Here is an 18,085-nt window from a genome sequence, read left to right on the forward strand (position 1 = left end):
CTGGGATTGACATGTAAAACAAGCTATTTAAAATTAAAATAAAAAATGATAAAAAAAAAGAAAATCACAAAAGTTAAGTGCTGGTCATGTTTGGAAAAAATAAAGCATTTCCTTTTGAATTCCATGGCAAACTGAAGAGGTTAAACATCAGAGACACAGCCAGGAAGTTACTTTGAGGTTTGTTGAAAAGGTCCAGATGATCATAGTAAGACTGCAGGATTAAATAGAAAAGTAGAAGCTACTGAGGGAGTTTTTAATCACAGTAATTGAACTATAATTGTTCTGTATAAAACTGAGTTGTAGTAACAGTGAGAAACTAAAGATGGAGTCAATCTAGGTGAATGGAGATGAGAACCTGAGTTTAGAATAATGGAACTGGATTGGTGACAGAAAAAAGAACAGGAAACAATATTGTCATAAAACTTGACATCCCAACTCTTATGTAGGTAAATTGAAAGCGTGGAAGCAGGACTGTGGCCTGTTGGTTAAGGTAACCCAAATGTCATCAATGTCAGTAGAATGTAATGCTTTGTTAATGATAGGATTTCTCAGGAGACAAAGCAGAGTGTGTGTCTGAGGAATGCATTTCCTAGAGGCTTGAGATGGAGTTGGAATTGACCACAAGAAGTTAGTGGAAGAAAAAAATAATGAGTGTAATTTTAAAACAGAGATATCAGGTGCTGGTGATAGCTCAGCAGATAATAGCAGTGGCTGCTCTTCCAGAGAACTGGGCTTTAATTCCCAGAGCTCACACAGCAGCTCACAACTATCTGTAACTCCAGTTCCAGGTATCTTGTTACCCTCACACATGCGGGTAAACACCAGTGCACAGAAAATTAAATAAAAAATTAAAATACAGTAGCTGTATTGTTACAAACTTGAGTAGAGAAATAAGCTTGGCATTAAGAGTAAGTCAGATACTAGTTACACATTTGGAAGCCATATTTCTTAGATGAATATTATTTGTCCTCAAGGGAAAGGAGGGAAATTTCCCATTGGTTTTTCTGGTGTTCATGTGAACAGACTGGGAGACAGAAGTGGTTCACCCTTCAAGCACCCATAGATGCAGTTTTTACATGGAAAGACTTGAAATGATCTTTACATTTTTGGTTTTATTTAGTCATGAATTATGATGCCAAGGAGGTAACAACTCTGTGAGAACAGTGTGTGGTGACAACAGAGGCCATGTATTCAGTGTTTTCTTTGGGAAGTACCCTGCTCACTTCTGAAAACTATATATTTATATTTTATATTTAAGCAAAAAAAGGAAATTTCATTAACATGAAAGTAATTTTTCTTTTCACCTAAAAGGACATATGCCCTATATTTTGCTTTGGGGAAAATTTAACTTGACAACAAAAGAGAAGTGTGATATGTCATAACTAAAGCAGCCCCACGATTTTAATCATTTCAGATGTAAAAGATAATTCCTTCAGCAGATCTCGGAGTTCAAGTGTCACCAGCATTGACAAGGAGTCCCGAGAGGCTATCTCTGCTCTTCATTTCTGTGAAACTTTTACTCGAAAGGCAGACTCCTCCCCCTCCCCATGTCTGTGGGTAGGAACGACACTGGGAACAGTGTTCATCATCACACTGAACCTTCCCCCCGGGCCCGAGCAAAGACTCCTTCAGCCAGTGATTGTGTCTCCAAGTGGTGCGTATGCCCTGGTGCTGCATGCGGATGTGTGCCCCGTGTGGGACACGCTCTGGCTTAATTAGCATTTACCAACCTAAACACTGTAAAAATAAATGGTATTAGTGGCAGTTATGTGTTTTAAGAAATACATTTTCTAGGGGTCTGGAGAAGGCTCAGCAAGTAAAATCGTTTGTCACTCAAGCCTACTGACTTGAGTTCAGTTCCCCAGGGGTCGCATGAACAGCTCAGAGCAGGTGGTACCCATCTGTAAACCCAGCACTCCCATGTCATGGTAAAAGTTAAGACAAATTGGCCAAGAGCTCTCAGGCCAGCCAGCCTGGACTGCACAGCACAGAGCAAAGGAGGCCTTGCCTCCAAAACAAGGGGAAGGAGATTTGCCTTTTCGCTTCCACAGGTGCCTGTGTCCACAAATTAGTCTTAAACTTCTTAAAGTAAAATAAATTTTCTAGTTCTATATTTAAAGAAAACAGCATATCATTCATTTATTAATCTGCAGGCCAGCTATGTATATGCAAAATTCATTATTTAATTTTAAATTATTAATTACTGACATGTGAGTTTGGAGCATGTAATGACATATTTTTGTAGACTCATAAATGGCATGGCTTGAGTTCTGGATTTTTTTTTTCAGTGACCTGATACAGTTATATATTCAGTGCTTTGTGCATCCAATATATTTGTGTGTATTTAGTGTCAGAGTTGGAAAGAGGGTCTTTACCCTGAATTTAAAAATGGAAGTGTATACTAAACTTCTACATTCTAGGTACTATATTGAGGTTAAAAGGTGCAATCTTGAGAATGGCATTTCTGGATGCCGTGGGCTGCTTAATGCCACCTGCGTCTGAACCCTGGAAAGAGCACAACGTTCCTGAAGAAAAAGACGAAAAGGAGAAACTGAAAAAGCGGCGCCCTGTCTCAGTCTCCCCCTCCTCTTCTCAGGAAATTAGTGAAACCCAGTATGCAGTGATATGTTCTGAAAAGCAAGCTAAGGTCATCTCACTGCCAACCCAGAACTGTGCGTACAAGCAGAACATTACCGAGACATCCTTCGTGCTTCGCGGAGATATTGTAGCACTGAGCAACAGTGTCTGCCTCGCCTGCTTCTGTGCCAATGGCCATATTATGACTTTCAGGTAAGAATGAGGCCGTTTCTAAACACATATAGCATCCCTACTTGAATGACAGGATGAGATTCAGCTTGAGAAAAATACTGAGATTTTTATAGTCTTACACACTGAAAGCTTATTTTCATTCAGCTGTATAAACTAAATGATTGAACAGCCCCAACCATTTTTCTCTTTTTTTTTCATGAATTTTCTAGGCTAGCATTCAGGGTAATGTTTTTCACCATCACGTCTTCATACATAGCGTCATTGTACATTGTACCCACCCTATAAATGACTTGCTGACTGTTACTAACAAATTACTTCCTTTCCCTCAAGTTTGCCAAGCTTAAGACCTCTGTTGGACGTCTACTACTTGCCCCTTACCAACATGCGGATAGCCAGGACCTTTTGCTTCACCAACAATGGACAAGCGTTATACCTTGTTTCACCGACAGAAATCCAGAGACTCACCTACAGTCAAGAGACGTGTGAAAATCTTCAAGTGAGCAATGCCAGTGTTTGAACTTCTGTAGAGCTTAAGGATTCTCTGAGGGCCCTCATACTATCTTTGTCCGCTTTCTCATGAAATGCACATCTGAGCCAATGTGCGAAAACTTGGAACCTTTTTGTTAGGTTTATGTTTGATCACGTTATTTTATTATACTGGGTTGCATAGGGTAGTTTTCATGTAGGCATATAATATATACTTGAGGCATACCCCCCATACCCCTTTACCTTTCTTTTTCTCTGCTGTCCACTAATTAGTCTTGATTGAACCCTGCACAGGTTTTCTTCTATTCTCATGTCATCTATGCATATAAATTTTACAGATCAATATAAAATCTAGAACCTACAAATGAGAAAAAAGACATGTAATGTTTGTCTAAGACTTAATTTATTTAGTACAACTATCACAATAGATCGTCAGCTGCATTTTAGGCCCCAAACTATAAAGCTTCTAAAAGGAAATGAAAGAAGAAAAGTTCTTTGTCACCTTGGGTTAGGCTGTGGTTTCTTAGCTGCCGCTCAAATTCATGTTTCTGTTATAAAAACACAAACTGATAACTTCAAAGTATAAGCTTATACTCTTCTAAACAGAACCATATAAGACAAATCCGAACTATATTAAAATGTTAGTAAAAGTCTATAAAGGATGTCTTCCTTTCCATCAGCATCTCTTCATCTCCTTATCTTCATGTTCCCACAAAGACCACAAGGTCTGTAGCGAATGGGCATATATCTTGCTCCTGGTCTTAGTGGGAACGAGTAGAGCATTTTCTCTAGTATCACGTTGATCATAGGTGCTGAAGAAATTTTTATAGTACCTGGGGTAAGGATATTGTTGGTTACTTATTGTGAGAAATTACTTATACGAGAAACTGAAAACCCAGGTGTCTCTACAGCCTTTCAAGACCCGACCTGAACCCCGAAAGAGAATGAATATCTCTATCCTCAGCCCTTTATTTCACACACCCATACACACCTATAGCCATGCCCCAAACAGGCGTGGTCAGCGGCGCAGGTGCTTAGATCTCTCCTTACACATAGGTTTGTCATTGTTGAGCTGTGCTCCTAGCTACTCCCTGTCGGTAGCTGTTCCTCTCTCCATACTTGCTGTTACCTTTTCTTCTGTTGGAAGAATGCTGACAGTAAGTTCAGGGAAGGCTAGCAGTTGTAAAAGCCCCTCTAACCTCTTCCTGTGGGTTTCTGAAACCCATGTGTCAGAAGGATGCTTGTGGAAATTACGTGTTTATGAAAAGGGAAATTGACCTGTCTAAATGACCATTTGTCTGATTCCCCTCAAGATGACAATTTTGGCGCTGGTCATGGCCGTTGTTAAACAAATGCCTTGGCTTGCTGATAGAGAATATTCTTTCATTAGAAGATAACCTGGTTATCTGGAAAATTATCAGTTCATCTTGAATTAGATTTAAATGTTATCTTGAAAATCAAATACTGATTGGGCATGGCAGTGCAGCCCCAGAACTCAGAAAAAGATCCTCTGTTCTAGGCCAGCCTGGGATACATACCAAGACAGTCTCAGACGCAAGCTAGTCTGTTCACCCTCTAGGCAGGTGTGCTGTCTTGATGCTAATGCTAACAAATGATAGGTGGGAGGGGAAACAGCACATTGGTCTTAGTAACTCTGTTCATAGAAACATACTGTTAGAGTAAGTCAGTTTGTGTCTGCTCTGACCACTTGGAATTTTCTTATCACTTGGTGAATCTCAAGGGAATTGTTACCACGTCACGGCATTCACAGTGGTGACCTTGTTAATTCAATTTCTGCTTTCCTGGAGCTTTAACAGTGCCACTGGTTTTGATTTTAAAGGAGATGCTGGGTGAACTCTTCACTCCTGTAGAAACACCAGAAGCGCCCAACAGGGGGTTCTTTAAAGGCCTATTCGGAGGCGGTGCACAGTCTCTCGACAGAGAGGAATTATGTAAGTCGGCTTTATTTTCCTTTAAGACAAAAAACATTCCATCTATGCAAATATTTTGTTACATGTACAAATTATGCTTACTTTTTCATGCCTTTCACAATAATATATTTAACTTTGTCATTCTGTTCTCAACCAGGAAACTATTTTTCTCAGAGAGCAAAAATTAACATAACTTCAAATGGCTAAGAACAAAAAAGGTGTTTAGCATTTTAAATTGGTAATTTAGAAAATATGTTCTTTTTTAATATTAAATGTGACCTTTTATTGTTTTATTTTGTGATTGCCATTAATTGATGACTGTGTTGCAATTCTGTCAGTTTTATAAAATACCAGAGAGATCAACATAAAGGGAAAAAAAGTTGGCTATATTTGTTGGGGTGTTTTTCCAGGTACGGGGAGTTAAACCTTGGGCTCTCACATGCTGGACAAGTCCTTTCCCACTCTAAGCTTAGCCCAGCAGGGTTCTGCGTGGTTTATAGCTCCAACTCCCAGCTGGGGGAGGGAGAAAGTCTGCTGGCAGAAAGTTTGTTACATCACAGCAGCTGGGAAGTAGAGAGTGCGGAGTGACCAAGGTCCTGCTATCCTCATCAAGGGCAAAATAATCTGTAGCTAAAGCTTTTCAAGCAACAGGTTTAGCGGACTTGCTGGATAAATCAACATACAAACACTGAAAATGAAGCCTTTATCAATTGTTATGTGTGTTAGTTTCCTGTCACTGCTGTTACTCCACAAATATATTGACCTAAAACAACTCAGCTTACTAGGCTTGTAGGCTTCAGTCTTGTCCCTTAGAAATAAGCAGAGTTTATCTTGGTGCCACCAGCACTGCGTGCTTCACTGGGGGCTCTGGGTAAGAATGCTTTTCCTGGCCTTGTTTGATTTCTGGAGAACATCACTAATCCATGGCTCCTGATCTTTTATGTCAGACAAGAAAGGCAATGTCATATCCCTGTTTTTCTGAATCTGCTTTTCTCCCTGCCTGCTCTTAAAGAGTCCTGTGATCTGACTGCAATCACTGAGATGATACAAGATAACCACCCAGGTGGAAGTCCTAGCTTAACCACTTGTGAAGCCCCCTTTCTAATATAGGCTGCTATATTCCTGCCTTCCAGAGATTGAAGTGTAGCCATAACATTGAAGATGTGGCATTTTTTTCTATCTCTCAGCAGTTATTCATTTTTAGAAAAATGTAGTTGAGTGTTAATTTCAGGAGAAAGGGACTTGCCTACCACACACAAGGTGAATGGATAAATGGATACGTGGATGAATGGATGAATGGATATGAGGGACTTTTCCTGGGAAGATGGACATACACATATGTGGTCATCCCAGAAAGGCAACCTGCCACAGTCCAAAGTAATTATTATGCTAATGTCCAGCTTTGTGAATCAGTGACTTTCTACTGGGAGTTACTAGTAAACAGGCCTACCAATGAGGGGTTTCTTACGGGAGTAAGGATGCCTCCAAAGCAGCTGCAGTACAGAACAGCCCAACACAGGTGATGTCTCAAAGATCCACAGCCCTAAAGCTCTTTGCACAGCTTGTAGACAGCTGGACAGTCCTGAGTCTCTCTCAGCAGTTTGGCTGACCACACCCCTCCTGCAGCAGATATTCATTCCTGTAAAGCTAGAGACCAGGCTTAAGTTCCTGCTTCCCTTAGATACTCAAAGTTTTGTTTACCTCCTGAGTCTCATGTGCCTCCCTCTCCTACCATGCTTCAATTCAAAGAAACCGCTGAACATCAGCATGTTTGTGTGCATGCCTGCACATACGTACGCACTTACTTAATGACATTCTAATCTAGGTCCTTCCCATGATGTGACTGACAGTCAATTTAGGTGAGAGTGCAGATGGCTTTCACCGCATGGTTTCAATTGTCCTCGGGGCACAAACCAGGATAACTACACAAGAAAGGAAGGGGAAAGTGGAAAACCTCAAACCGACTGTATTTGCAGATAACATGATTTTCATTATAGAAGATCCTAAGGCAACCAACCAAAAATAAATAAAGCTGATAAGCAAGTTGGCAAGGTCAAAGGATCTATGGTCAGTCTCTAAAAGTTACCTGTTTTTCTATATGATGGCAGTGGATAATCCCAAAGGAAAATTTGGGAAACAATCCTTTTATCTCAACATCAAAGAAAGAAAAAAAAATCATTAGATCTCAGTATGGTCTTGGTGTCCTGGTAGCATAGGCTTCCTGAGAGAAGTTTATATTATATGGACTGTGTAGGGGAGTACATTATATGGTCTTAGGTCTTCTTTGATGGTCTGATAGAGTTCTGCATTATAAATGAACCACTTAGAAACAGCTTCAGCAAAGAACTGAAAGGCATTCTCACTAAAACTTGAGAATATTATTTTTAAAATTAATAGGTAAAAAGAATAGCATCTCCTGTTCCTGGATCTAGAGACTTTATTTATCCCCCTGAGATATCAGCACTGCTCCTCAAACCGACCTAAATAATCCCTATTAGAGTCCAAACCAGGTTTTTGTGCAAATAATAAATGGCTTGTAAGATTTCTATGAAATGAAGTAAGTGAGGTAACCCTTCTGTAAGCAGAAAGTCTGAAAGCAGAGGGCCAGAGGACACACATTTCCATGGCAAGCATTACTACAAGCTATAGTCTACAAGACGTGGGGTATTGGCATGAACGTAAGCAAAAGGATACAGGTTAGAGTCCAAAAACATACCTGTAGCATTTATAGTCAGTTGATTTTCTGCAAGGATGCCAAGAAAATCAGTGATGAAATAATGAACTTGTCAACAAGTGATATTGATACAACTTGATATTCATGTGGATTAAAAACAGCAACATGAAAATTAAGTCAAAAGAATCAAGGACTTTTAAAGGGTTAAAGTACAAAACTCTTGGAAGGAAGTGAAGTAAATCATTGTCACCTCAGTTAGTCAGTGGTTCCCAGACATTTCACCTAAGTTAAAAAACAACCAGAGAATAAATGAGGGGAATTGTAGTTAATATATGTGAAAGCTGTGTGTTTCAAAAAATTAATAGCAAGAAGAGAAGATGACAATTCCCATAATTGGACAAACTGCATACATATATTGATATGATAAAGTCTATTTTATAAACCTTGTAAAGTCTACTATCTGCAACATACAAAGAACTCAGGATTCAGTAATGGAAGAATAAGTAGCCCAATTTTGGATGAGTGGAAGGTTTGTATTTCTTTTGAAATATTCTTGATCAGTAATTATCAAAAGATGTCTGACATCATTTGTCATTCAGGAAACAATGTGTGTAAGAAGCCGTAGTGAAGTGCCATGTTCACTAGGATGGCTGCAGTCAGCTCACATGCACATTGGAAGGCAATAGAGAAGTTGCAGCTCATGTTGTTGATGGAGATAAAAATGCTGCATGCCCTTGAGAAAGCTGCCTCCTAGATTCAGATAGTTCAACATGGAGTTACCAAGTGTCTTAGCCATCCCATTCCTGGCCATATATGCCAAGGGAACTGAAAATATGTTTATACAAACACTTCCACAAATGTTCAGGTGAGCATTACTTATAGTAAGCCAAAAATGTGGAAACTACCCATTGGTTAATGACAATGTAAGCAAAATATGGTGTGTCCAAAAAATGGTACACTATTCAGCCATAAGAAGAAATGGCACTGATGTGTGTTACTACACAGATAAATGAGACCTTATCTTCAATTAAAGATTTTGGCCATGAAAGTCTACTACTTTTGTAGATCCATTAGCCATGAGCAGTCACAGGCTATGTGGATATGTTTATATGGAGTATTCACAATGGACAGATATTTAGAGAAAGAATGCAGTAGTGGCCATGAGTAAGACAAGAAGAGTAGAGAGGGATGGTGATTGACCATGGGCTTCTTTGTGAATTATGAAGATGTGTTCTGGGGTTGGGCAATATGTGAGGGGTCCTTACTTAGGGCACAGGAAAAGAAATGTGAGCAGAGAAGTTCAAGCGTGTATGACTGGGGTCTAATCTGAGGAGCCTAAGACTTTCTATGACCTAGGTGTTAGAGAGCCAGGATCTTGGTATGGGAGTGAAGAAGCAAGTCATTTAAAGAAAAGGTGTGATTTTATGTATCTGAAAAACCATTAATGGAAACAAAGAAAGAATGCCTACAAATCTGGGCTTCCAAAATGGAAATAGTATTTTTATAAGTAAGTGTGGAATAAGAACAGAAAATCAAATGTAAAAAATTAAAACTTAACTCTTTATGCTTAAAGTTAAAAGTTAAAATTCATAAACTATAATGTTAATGACTAAAAAAGCAATTTTAGTTACAAAATTTGGATCAGTGTATATAAAGAGAGGTTCTTTGTCTCTGCTGTTCCCACTGCCCTTCATCCCCAAATGAACACACAGATGCTACATTAGTTATAAAACTGTTGGCCCATTGCTTGGGCTTCTTATTGACTAGCTCTGTCTTAATTATTAACCCATTCCTATTAATCTAAGTATTTCCGTGTGGTCTTATCTTACCGGAAAAGGGTCTGGACCTGTTTGTTACTCCTTTGGCAGCCTACATTGCGACTCCATCTGCTTACACTTCCCAGATTTCTCCCCCATCTTCTAGCCCTGCCTATATTTCCTGCCTGGCCATTCAGTGTCTTATTCGTTAACCAATAAGAGAAACATATATAGAAGGACATCTCCCATCAAGTGTACCTACTTCTTTCTACAATGTCTAGCTAGCCCTGATTTCCCCTTTATAAACTTGGCAAGAGAAGGATGATTATAGTGGTCCATTGTGGTTTTGCATATTTGGAAAAGCATCTATAAATAATTTAAAGCAACATGAAAAAGGTATGTCATAAAGTTAAATATTAATATTCTAACTGTGCTGCCACATGATCCAAATTTTGTAACTTAATGCTGCCATGTGGTGGGAATTTTTCTTATTTTTTCTCCATTATTAAAACCTTCCAGTTGGAGAGTCATCCTCAGGAAGGGCCTCAAGGAGCCTTGCACAGCACATCCCGGGTCCTGGTGGGATTGAAGGCGTAAAGGGGGCTGCATCTGGAGTTGTGGGTGAACTGGCCCGAGCCAGGTTGGCCCTGGATGAAAGAGGACAGAAGCTTGGTGACTTGGAAGAGAGAACTGCAGCCATGTTATCCAGTGCAGATTCATTTTCTAAACATGCTCATGAGGTACGTCTGACATGCAGACAGTCACCCAAAGAACTAGACAAAGCCAATATGAAAATGACTGCATGTTGTATGTTTTGTTATTTCTACAAGCATGTATTTTGTAAAATTGCAAGTTCCGATTTTTACCACAAGAGGGAACCATTTAAAGAATGTGACAGTAGTTTCTGACCTCTCCTAAAATGCCTACATTTTGAAGGAACATGCCCACCTTAAGGACCTATGTAAGCAATACAGAAGGTTTGCAGCCGTTTGTCAGTGACCTTGATAAAAATGCCAACTTCCTTAACTCACCAGAGCCTGCAATCTCCTTGACCTAAGATGAAAATCAGTTGTCTCCTGGATTCTTCCAGGTAGATCTAAATAACTAAAATCAGTTAGCTTGTTGAGTTTGTGTGTATTGTAGACTAATGCTTATGGAGAGATAGTGGCACAGCTTTCGTAGTGGATTCATTGATCTCAGAAGCAGATGCCGTAAAGTGTAGGGATCTCTAAATGATGCTCACACAACTGTATTTTGTTGACTGATACAGGACTTTATGAAAACTTAATTTGTGGGCTGCTTTAACTGGAATTTTGAAAGCATATTTTTCTTGATTTTTTTCTCCCCTTTTAGATGATGCTGAAATACAAAGATAAAAAGTGGTACCAGTTCTGACAACCAGAATCCAATAAGACTAGCTTCAGCCAGAAGGAGAAGGAAATTTCCGTGTTGATGTCGTTGACGTGTCTGGGAAGAGAACACGGAAGGGCGGCACACTGCTGCAAACTGTTCTTTCCCAGTACAATCAGGCACTGTTTTACCTCAGTCACACGGCTTCACCTGAGAACTCACACACGTGCAAACTGGAGCACACAGTTGCGCTGGCTGTGCGTTGACAACCGGAGAACTTAGCGGGGTCACATTGACGGATGAAAACCACAAAGGGATGTTGAGAAGTCCCAGTGGGCTATTCCTTGGATCATTCCTGTATTAAACTTTCATATGCCAAAAGATTTTGTGCCGTTGTATCTGCCATCAGTGTTTGATCCGATGTGGGGAGAGGCAATAAATCAGAAGTCATATGTCCAAAATGGTCATATTTGTGTCGGGACTGAGTTATGAACAGCTGTCTGGACTCGCCCTCTCCCAGACAGACTGGTCACCGGTATCATTAGTGAAAAAGCAACAAACTGTCCCTTTTCCTCTAGTCTGCTGAATGGTGGGCTTTAAGTAAGCAGAGCATACACCGCTGTGTATGGCATCCTCTTCGATCCTTCTTACTATATATTTGTGTTCAGTTACTATTTTTTCAGAAGCAAAACAAGGTGATACATCACTTTTCATGGAAAAGTGTAGCGCATGACTGAGTTGCTCATCTTCTGAGAGTCTCCATGTAGTGGCCATGCGGTGTGGAAAGTAAGAAACCCTCCATTGTGGTGAGGAGAATTCTTCAATGTCTTTTGTCCTTGTTCACATTAGTTCAGCTAAAGGTAGATTTGACCTAAAGAGTTACTGGTTCAATTTGTAGAAAAGTTGAAATTGGCTAAGTTTTTAATTTTGCTTGAATTTTTATAAAATGTTTAACCAAATGTACCCTTGTATTATTTAATTAAAATTGCTAAAACAACCATGTTTCATCATTTCAGTAAAATGCTCAGCTCCCCTTTAAAATGTCCTTTACTTGCTAACAATTCTAGTACCCTCAGATGAATACGAGCCAGTTAAATCTTAGTGCACATGCTGTTGCATGGGAGACTGTAAGCATCTTTTGTCAGGAATCGTCCAAGAGTCTAGTCTAATGACCTGCAAAACATGTCCTGTAGAAATATATTACAAATCTGTACATACCCTTCCGAAATACTAAAGGCAAAGAGGAAAGGAGAGTATGTTCACTTCCCTAACTGAATGTTTTCCGTGATAAAGAGAGATGTGCATTCAATGGCAGACACTGGATGATTGGTTCCTGCAGTAGCATTACAGCCCAGAAAGGAAGCAGTCTCTGCTACAGTCAGAGGCTGTAACTGTTAGAGCCACAAAGGAAGAAATGGAGTGTGAGTATGAAATTGATATCCTGTCTTCTATCAAAGTCTCTACTGAGTCATTTATCCCTAAATACGCAGGGCACACATTAACAGGAAGCCTGCTTGTTTTCTCTTCCGTGTGATGCGTGAAGTTCCCTGTAAGACTTTTTCAGTTTCACAGACTGTCACTCACATGTTTCCCTTTCATTAATACATCTTTTGTTTACATTTTATAATGCGCACTCCTGGATATAAAAGTTTACATCAAAGTTTATTTTAAATAGCATTGAGTAAGGATTAAATATATGTGGTGGAGAATTGATCAAGAAAAAAATGTTTTATAACTACAAACCTTTTTAAAAGTTTCTCAATCCATAGAAAGTGAGTAGCATTTCTGTTTTGTGTCTGTGCTCTGAACATTCGGTAGTTTGCAAATTGCCTAATTTGCATTATACATTGTCCACTAAACCCATGTCCTGTGATACCTCATAGGAAGACTTGTGTCCTTTTTAAAAGGTATAGTTTTATGAATATCAGTAGTTGAGAATTTTAAAAGGTTGACATACTAAAGTAACCTGACACACTGCTTGACTCTGTGTGGAGCTATTAATTTGCTGGATTATTTGTGTGTCAAATTCCTTTCTATAGTCATTTTAAGTGATGTAAATAAGATGAATTAAAGTTGTAACTATTTACTAATAGAGAAGTAGCTGTGTTTACCAGAGATGGGTTTTATAAGAACATCCTAATGCATTATTTTAAATTATTTGTTTCTTTTTTTTATTAATCTACGTATTGTACACAACAAACTGAAAGACTGGGAATAGAAAGTACAAAGTATTTTTGGATGGAGAAAATGATCTTCGCAAGTTATGCTTGATGCTGTAAATAAAAGAGTGCAGTACCGAAGACCCAGGGGATGGCTGCCACACCCAACCTACTCCTGTCTTTTTTGATGCAAAAAGAGTAGTCACCAGCCAGCCAAAGTTTCAGGAAATCTAACAGCAACAACAAAAGGTCAAAATAAAAAATATCAGAAAATGAAAAGAGAGAGAGTGTGTGTGTGTGTGTGTATATGTGTGTGTGTGTGTTTGTCTTTGATTGCAAAATTCATGTAGTCTGCAGTTAACATTATTAGCAGGAAGAGATTGCTCTGTGTGCATCACATACCCAACCCATTTCATTTTGTAAACTAAAATCAGTCCATATTTGCTTAGAATACTGTTATTCAAAGTATTTCATTTTCTCAAAATCTTTTTATCTGTTTAAAAAAATGGCATCACCTCAACATGCGCTTGCATTGGAGTCCTACTGTGTTTCCAAAAATTGATTATGCATTTCAAAAACCTATTCTTCTTGATGTGAGGTTGTCATGGAAAAAATTCTGCTGTATACATCTGTCCTTCTGTGTGAGGATACTGTAGGTTCATAAGAATATCCCTTTGGTCAGTAAACATACGAGTGTATGAAACAAGCCTGAAAGTGTACATACATTTAGGATGAAGGGAATACTAGGAGACTACTGAGGAATGGGGATTTGTTCCAAGTTCACCCTGAGTCCTGTATTCGAATCCTCTGTGCTTTGCTCAAGGCATTTGGCATGTGACGTTAGTAAAGCTATCTCCAAAGGTGATTTTTGTGTGTGCGTGTGACAAAGATTTATTTTAACTTGGGGGATTTTTGTTTATTTGTTTCTGCAAAATAAAGAGCACTGAACTTTAAACTTGAATTTTTCTGCACTTTTTTAGGTAATGACTTTTGTTGTCATTTAGTCTGCATTTTTGGTTTAAATCAAGTGGTGTGTGTGCGTGAAACATACCAAAATCGTGACTATGCTGCTAGCTGCACCTGGAACCAATCAGTTCTAAAACCTGTAATAGGGTTTTCTGTAGCTTTTAAAGATTAAAAACAAGAGAAATCGTTTGCTGTACATGTCGGTGTTCTTGATCTTTGTTGCAACAATTTCTGGGTTGTTCACAATCAATCATGCAGTGACACGTTATATTTATATACTGCTAGAGAATATACTTTTAGTTTTAGATGAATTTTTATAAATGTATTCTTTAATTTTAAAATGGTGAACTTGTTAAGTCAAAGTACTTAAAAAGTATGTATATTATCCATACAAAAAGTTATGTTTTACACTTATAATAAGAAATACTGATATCTCATATCGAGATATAATTATGTTTTAAAAAGTCATGCATCACTGAAAAGTCTTCGCACATGCCAAGATACAATTATATAGCTTTTTTTTTTAAAAAACCCTCTACTGAATATTTTCAATCTTGATTTTATTTTGACAGGAAATGTCCACAACAATTATTTCTATAACTTTCTCTATATCTTCAGCTTGCTGTTAGATGCCTATCTTAGCTATTATTAATATATATATATATATATTGAAAATGATTTCCAGATATTTTCTTCTATCTTTTTTAAAAATAAATTTCCAAAAAATAGGAACAGAGTTATGTATTTTTGTCAATGAACTTTTTTTTTATTTTGTGGTTTATAAAATTTGTTCCTCATCAGTCTGATACTTAATCAGTATTCCTAGGCTATTAAATCTCTATTTACTTTGGAAAGGATACTCCTGTGTAGTCAGTGTCCCTTCTGGTTTTCTGTTTCGTCTTTTTCTGTTGGTGTTTGTTCTGGGTTGAGATGGATGCAAACGTGTACTTGTGATTCGGGAATGAATGCGGCTACTGGGGTTTGTCAGTGGCTAGCTCCTTTCTCAGGTCGTCTTACAGAGTGCTGTGGGCATCATGGCTGTCTGCCTCAGATGCTGTGAAGGCTATGAAGGGGGTGGGGATTGGAGCTGAGCTTTCCTGAGGAAGTAAATGGTTTCAGTAACTTCCCTTCAATTATGGGCCTGAGGCCACTGGCCCAGTTCATTCATGAACTAGGTACCAGCCACAGAGCCGCTTTGGAGTGTCCTGTGTCTGTCCCTCAGAGGGATTATGGGTGCACTTCTGTCAATACTTTTCAGCAAGACACATAGTTTAAAGTCAAATTAGTCTTGTCTGTAAGACGTAAATGAATAGTGTCAATTGATTTGTTGTAGGTTAATTGCTATGGAATTCTTTTATGTGATTTTGGATTTTGATGTTTTAAGGTTTTTTTTAATATTACCATTTGTATTTTATCTAAACTTTGCTTCAGTTAAAGACAATGTAATGAGTTGCAAACAAACTTAACACATCAATGGGAAGAAATGCAAAGATGAGAAATAGTGACTTTACTATTACTGTTTGGTTTTCTTTTTTGTAAATAGTAATGTGATATATGTTAGGTGTGACCTCTGCTCAACATGGTAGCTAGAATTGGGGGTGGGGGTGCTTTCTAGTTACACCATTGGTTCATTGTAAATGTGTTTTCAAAAAATTATTTTAAAAAAAGACAGATTTGTTTCCTGGCATTGTCCACACTGAGGGTGAGCATGTTTGGTCCAGACTGCTCCCTGTGTTTTGTAAACCCCATGTGTGCTGTTCAGCTGATGCATTCTCTGTGTTCACTCAGCCCAGTAACTCTAAGATAATTCTGGAATTGCTTTCCAACCGCAGTTGTCTTTTTTTTTAATTATCTGTGTATTATCTCATTTTTTAGATAGCTCTATTGCAAACACTAAAAATGTCTTGCAACTTTGTAGTTATTTTGCATTCCTGTAACTTAACAGAAAAGGAAAACCTGTCATCACAGCAAAAAGGTTCAATATTAAGTAATGAATTTTTTTGTAAACAAATACCATTAAGCTGGTATTCTAAGAATGTATTACAAATTAATGTTTCTGGAAAGTGTGCATACATGTGTATATGAATGTCTGCTGAAGGGCTCTGATTGGGCAAAATAAAATACTCAAATCTCTCCTGAAACAAAAAAACGCACCCCCTTTTTCTGGAAATCTGTTTTAATATTCTTTCGAATTGTGGAATTAGCACATTAGTTGAAGAAAGTAGGCTGTCCCATTTCCAAAGATGTGCTTATAGGTACTTGAGACCACAGACATTGAAGGAGGCGGGGCTCTTGGCGAAAGGCACCTGGCTAGCCACAAGGTAGGTGGTTGGGGTGGAATGGAGGCAAGAGCTAGTTCCTGATGCTCGCCAGAACCAGTGTATCCCAGGAGGGGGCTGAGCTGATGTCGCTGACAAACTCTGACTACAGAACACTTTATGGTCTGTGGAACATCTTTCGAGTAGTGAGGATAATGAATGTTTCCATAATTAGCATTTTCTAATTGATTTGTCGGTATCAGTTTGTACCAAAGTGGGAGGGGGGGCATCCGATTAATGGGTCTAGAATAAAGTCTCTGAGAATGCTGAGGAAATTCTTGTGTCTGGTGAAATTTTTCTGCCTCTTACTGTGATGCACACCTGTTCCACATGGGGGCAGTCACGCCCTGCGAAGAAATCCTTCCGTCTAGTAGGGAGAGTCACAGGGTTTGCAGATGTCTGCTTTTATGATAATCTTTTTATCTGAAAATTTATGCAACACATCATTTTATATTATTACACAGCGATGCATACCATTTCATATTGCTCTGATTGATGATCAAATGTTTTAGTTCGTTCATACTGGAGTAAAAGTTTGAAAACAAGATTTCCTTCTATCTCTGGCCATGCCTTCTTAGCATAACTGAATGTGCCCTATGCAAGTATCTCAGTGTCATTCAGTGCTTTGGAAGAAATATATACTCATTATTTTGACTGTTCCTGAAAGTGTATAGGAAGATTCTATTTTTTCCACTTTAATTTAAAGATAATGCTGTTTGCATTTTCTGTTTGCAGTTTCTGTACCAAAATTAGCTATCATAGGTGCTCTACTAAAAGCTACTAACACGCATGCTGTTTAGGTGAAGGCATCTTTTACAACCAAACAGCCTCTCCTAGTTATTTTCAAGCCTTATTTTCTCTGTTTGTGCTAACCACTATTTTTTTTCCTTTTTTTTCATTTAAATTAGAATCAAGCTTGTTTTACATGTCAATCCCAGTTCCCTGACCCTCCTCTCCTCTCCTGCCCCCCACCAGTCCCCTATCCCATCCCCTGTCTACTCCCCAGGGAGGGTGAGGCCTTCCATGGGGGAATCTTAAAAGTCTGTCATATCATTTAGAGCAGGGCCTAGACCCTCTCTCATGTGTCTAGGCTGAGAGAATATCCCCTCTATGTGGAATGGGCTCCGAAAATCCATTCACATACTAGGGATATATACTGATCCACTACCAGAGGCCCCATAGATTAGCTCCAACCTGACATCCACATTCAGGGGGTCTGGAACAGTCCTTTGCTGGTTTCCCAGCTATTGGTCTGGGTTTCATGAACTCCCCTTTGTTCAGGTCAGCTGTTTCTGTGGGTTTCTCCAGCCTGGTCGCCTTTGTTCATCACTTCTCCCTCTCTGCAACTAGATTCAAGGAGTTCAGCCCAGTGTTTAGCTGCTTTTGCTTCCATCAGCTACTGGATGAAGGCTCTAGGATGGCATATAAGGTAGTCATCAATCTCATTATCTGAGAAGGGCTTTTAAGGTAGCCTCTTGACTATTGCTTAGATTTTTAGTTGGGGTCATTCTTGTAGATATCTGAACATTTCCCTAGTACCAGATTTCTCTTTAAACCTGTGCTACTGGTGTTGTGTTCAGGAAGTGATCTCCTGTACCAATTCATTTGAGGGTACCACATGCTTTCTCTTAGGTTCAGTGTGGCTGGATTTATGTTGAGGTCTTTCACCCATTTG

At 38.9% G+C, this 18,085-nt stretch overlaps 1 protein-coding gene across 7 annotated transcripts in view; it reads left to right on the forward strand.

The window, feature by feature from the left end:
* The window catches only part of Stxbp5 (syntaxin binding protein 5), a 126,865-nt gene extending 110,624 nt beyond the window's left edge, over positions 1-16,241 (forward strand). For all 7 annotated transcript variants that reach the window (XM_040728423.1, XM_040728422.1, XM_040728424.1 and 4 more), the window contains 6 exons: positions 1,415-1,654; positions 2,421-2,790; positions 3,100-3,265; positions 5,096-5,207; positions 10,137-10,357; positions 10,971-16,241. In XM_040728423.1, coding sequence (XP_040584357.1) covers positions 1,415-1,654; positions 2,421-2,790; positions 3,100-3,265; positions 5,096-5,207; positions 10,137-10,357; positions 10,971-11,012 — 1,151 coding nt within the window. In that variant the 3' untranslated portion in view covers positions 11,013-16,241. The remainder of the gene's footprint in view (positions 1-1,414; positions 1,655-2,420; positions 2,791-3,099; positions 3,266-5,095; positions 5,208-10,136; positions 10,358-10,970) is intronic.
* The last annotated feature ends 1,844 nt before the right edge of the window (positions 16,242-18,085 follow it).

Source organism: Mesocricetus auratus, unplaced genomic scaffold (assembly GCF_017639785.1).
Source record: "Mesocricetus auratus isolate SY011 unplaced genomic scaffold, BCM_Maur_2.0 Super-Scaffold_100018, whole genome shotgun sequence".
Lineage (NCBI taxonomy): Eukaryota > Metazoa > Chordata > Mammalia > Rodentia > Cricetidae > Mesocricetus > Mesocricetus auratus.